Source organism: Poromitra crassiceps (genome assembly GCF_964638095.1).
Source record: "Poromitra crassiceps genome assembly, chromosome: 11".
Lineage (NCBI taxonomy): Eukaryota > Metazoa > Chordata > Actinopteri > Beryciformes > Melamphaidae > Poromitra > Poromitra crassiceps.
The window spans coordinates 32160253-32163802 of NC_139643.1; the positions used below are offsets into that span (position 1 = coordinate 32160253).

The 3550-nt window shown below is 45.0% G+C and overlaps 1 protein-coding gene across 1 annotated transcript; it reads left to right on the top strand.

The window, feature by feature from the left end:
- hoxa9a (homeobox A9a) lies at positions 1-1196 on the top strand (the record flags this gene model as incomplete). The annotated part of the gene is made up of 2 exons (XM_083645542.1): positions 1-556; positions 955-1196. The coding sequence occupies 2 exons, from the start codon at positions 1-3 to the stop codon at positions 1194-1196; spliced, it is 798 nt and encodes a 265-aa protein (XP_083501668.1).
- Positions 1197-3550: the final 2354 nt, after the last annotated feature.

Below are 3550 nucleotides of genomic sequence, written 5' to 3' on the forward strand. Positions count from 1 at the left end.
ATGTCGACCTCCGGTACACTGACTAGTTACTACGTCGATTCCCTCATCCTGCCCGAGAGCGAGGAGCTATCCGCGCCGAGATACCCCCCCGGCCCGGGGCTGCAGCACTCCAGGCAGCCCGCCTCCATCGGCGATCACAGCGAGCTCGGGGCTTGCACTTTCCCGTCAAAAGCTTCGGTATTCAGCCCATCCTGGAGCCACGTTCCGGCGCAGTTCCCAGGCACCGTCTCTTCAGTCTATCATCACCACTATGGGCATCACCAAGGCCCGGTCGGTGGGGACACGGATGGCCGCTATATGCAGTCGTGGTTGCTGGAGCCCATGTCCGGTTCCTTGCCCATGACCGGATTACCGACGACGCATCACTACGGGATCAAACCGGAGGGTCTGGGGACGCGAGCGGACGGTGCGCTGCCGCCTTCCCACACGGCGCTGCTGCTCTCTGACTACGCCAACGGCACGGTAGCGACGGCATCACCGGCGGAAAAGGACACGCTGTCCGGACAGGCCGGGGACCTGAGCGCAGAGGTAGAAGAGAAACCGGGCCTTGATCCAAGTAAGTTGCTGCTGCCTCTTTTATATTCATACCACGCTATTTATACTGCGTAAAGCTATGGGGATTGAAGTGCATGTGCGGGTGATGGTGGTGTGCGCGTCTGAATAGATGCCATTCTGGACGTGCCATTCCCTTATGGGGAGTTGATAATATCCCAACACTCATCCCCGCTGTAGTACATGGCCTCTTTCAGCTTTTTAAAGTGAACATGAGTTCAGAAAGACAAATAGGGGGGGACAAGTTTCGACTGGATATTGCAGGCCGGTTTGCAGGAGTGTAGCCATTTCCCCCTCACCAATTGTCGGGGAGCATTTTGGTATGAGCCCAGTTATGAGTGATGTGTGTTTTTAAATTTGGCCAGTCAGCACCGGGCCTCACCCCCCTCCCCCTCTTTCCAGATAACCCAGTGTCCAACTGGCTCCACGCGAGTGCCACGAGAAAAAAGCGCTGTCCATACACCAAGCACCAGATCCTGGAGCTGGAGAAAGAGTTCCTCTTTAACACCTACCTGACCAGGGACCGTAGGTACGAGGTGGCGAGGCAGCTAAACCTCACCGAGAGACAGGTTAAAATCTGGTTCCAGAACCGCCGGATGAAGATGAAGAAGTTTAACAAAGATGGCGCACCGAAAGACGACTGATTTAACCGTTAGATATAGGCTGTCACCGAGCTTTATGTGTGGAAGCTCTTAACTCTGCTGGACCTTGTTTTTTAAAAGCCTCATTGTCTTATTGTTCTATAACAGAAGCTGTTAGGCCTATTTGTCTTGTAAACTAAGCATGTCTGGCTTCAGTTTGATGCGACTACCTTTCTATTGCACAATTTTAACAGTGCCCATTCGTTGTTGTTTTTTATGTTGATTTTTTTTAATTAATACCTCGTTACAGTCGCTGTGCTATTAGTTGGCCTGGTTCCTTTGCTTGTTTGTGTATGGATGTTTCTAGCTGTGTGTGCTCTGGTTTGTATAGCTATTCGTCGTCTATCTCAGTCAACTGAGCGTATAGTTTGTAAAATGTATTAATTTTATTGCTGTTTGTCCCTTATTGATAGGCTATTATTGGTAACCATGAGTTTGAATTTAACATTGGAGCCGTATAGGAAAAGTGACTGATAGATAGCATTTTGAAGTAGGTGCATGAGCCTCAGAAACCTCTTGAAAATGCCTATAAAATTATCAGATATTAGAAGCTATATATGGTTTTGACTACCTAGATGTCTCTCAACTACCTACAATAACCTATTTTTTCGACGGCGGTATAGATTTGCTTGCATTAGATGGATTATGTCTGAATTTCAGGGAGTAACATTTTGAAAGGACATACTGTTTGTTAGCGAGAGAAAATACAAAATAAAACACTGTAGGCTACTTAATGAATACCTCACGGTCTGCTGACCGTTCAGATTTTTGGTTCACAAATGTAATTTGTACTTTATTTATTGAATAAAACAAATTATATCTGCGAATACATGCACGTGGCATTCTTATTTCATAGGTTTACTTTGACAGCAAAAATATTATATATTTTTTAGAAAGTAGCCTATATGAAGGCTGCGTATTCTTCCAATGTGCAGCTATTAAAATGTTCACCATACGCTAGCCTACAGAAAATATTTTTTGGGAGTTCTGTAGCTGAAAAATAAAGCTGATTTTACTTTATTTTACTGTGAACTAGATTTCACTCTACACCTGCTAAATAGTCAAATAGTCAGAGTTTATCAAAGAATGTTGGCTCACACTTTGCAAGCAAACACACACACACACACACACACACACACACACACACACACGCACACACACACACACACACACACACACACACACACGAAAACATTCCAGAATACACAGCATATTTGGACATTTACGCACACTGCAGAACATTGACAAATTACATTTTAAAGATTTGAAAAACAAGTTTCTAGTTTTGTAAGACACACACACACACACACACACACACACACACACACACACACACACGACACGTCACACTTGCCGATGACATTTGTGTGTGTGTGTGTGTGTGTGTGTGTGTGTGTGTGTGTGTGTGTGTGTGTGTGTGTGTGTGTGTGTGTGTGTGTGTGTGTGTGTGTGTGTGTGTGTGTGTGTGTGTGTGTGTGTGTGTGTGTGTGTGTGTGTGTGTGTGTGTGTGTGTGTGTGTGTGTGTGTGTTACAGATTGTGTCTGGATTTCGGACTGTGTTGAGCTGCGTCTTGGCAGAGGATGTTGTTAGCTGTATACAGCCATAAAAGACAATTACCGCTATAACCGTTTATGGGGTGCAAAGCGCTGCGAGGCGAGAGGACACAAAACAAGAAAGACGTCGAGGGCTTCGACAGCTGAAGCCCAAAATAATGTAGCCAATGTATTTCTATACATGCTCACATGACCTGGCAGCTCCTTAGTCTTGCGCCATCTCTTACACACAGTAAACTGATGATGACAAAATGCCACAATCATTTTGAAATATACCTAATAGCCTATATAGTATAGAATTCAAAACAATTGAGGGGGGGGGGGCGTATCAAAATACTTTTAATTAAGAGGCCTATGACTGCTTTTAAATCAGTCAATGGAAATTGTATTTTAAGTGTCTCACTTTCAAATAAACAACAGAAGATTAAAAGAATCAAGGAGAGACGTGCATGAATAATGTATACAGTAATACAATGAACATAACTCAAAAAGTTAATACAGGAAAAAATGTGACCTCCAGTCCCCCTTGCGATGCTGCTTCAAGTCTCTGCATGTTGGGGAAATATATTTGACACAGAGAAGGTAAAATACGAGAAAAACGGAAATAGCCTATTTGGAGCCCTAAAGGCACATGGTCAATCAGAGCATGGCTGCGTCATGGACCATGCAGGCACGTAGCTCTCATTATGGGCTTACAGAAATGGGTAGATTATTGGAGTTAGGGGGCAAGTCGGACTTTAGTCCAACTGGAGTGCTGTTGTGACGCGTTAGGGGACGCAGATGGACCCAAACTTCAAAGGCTCG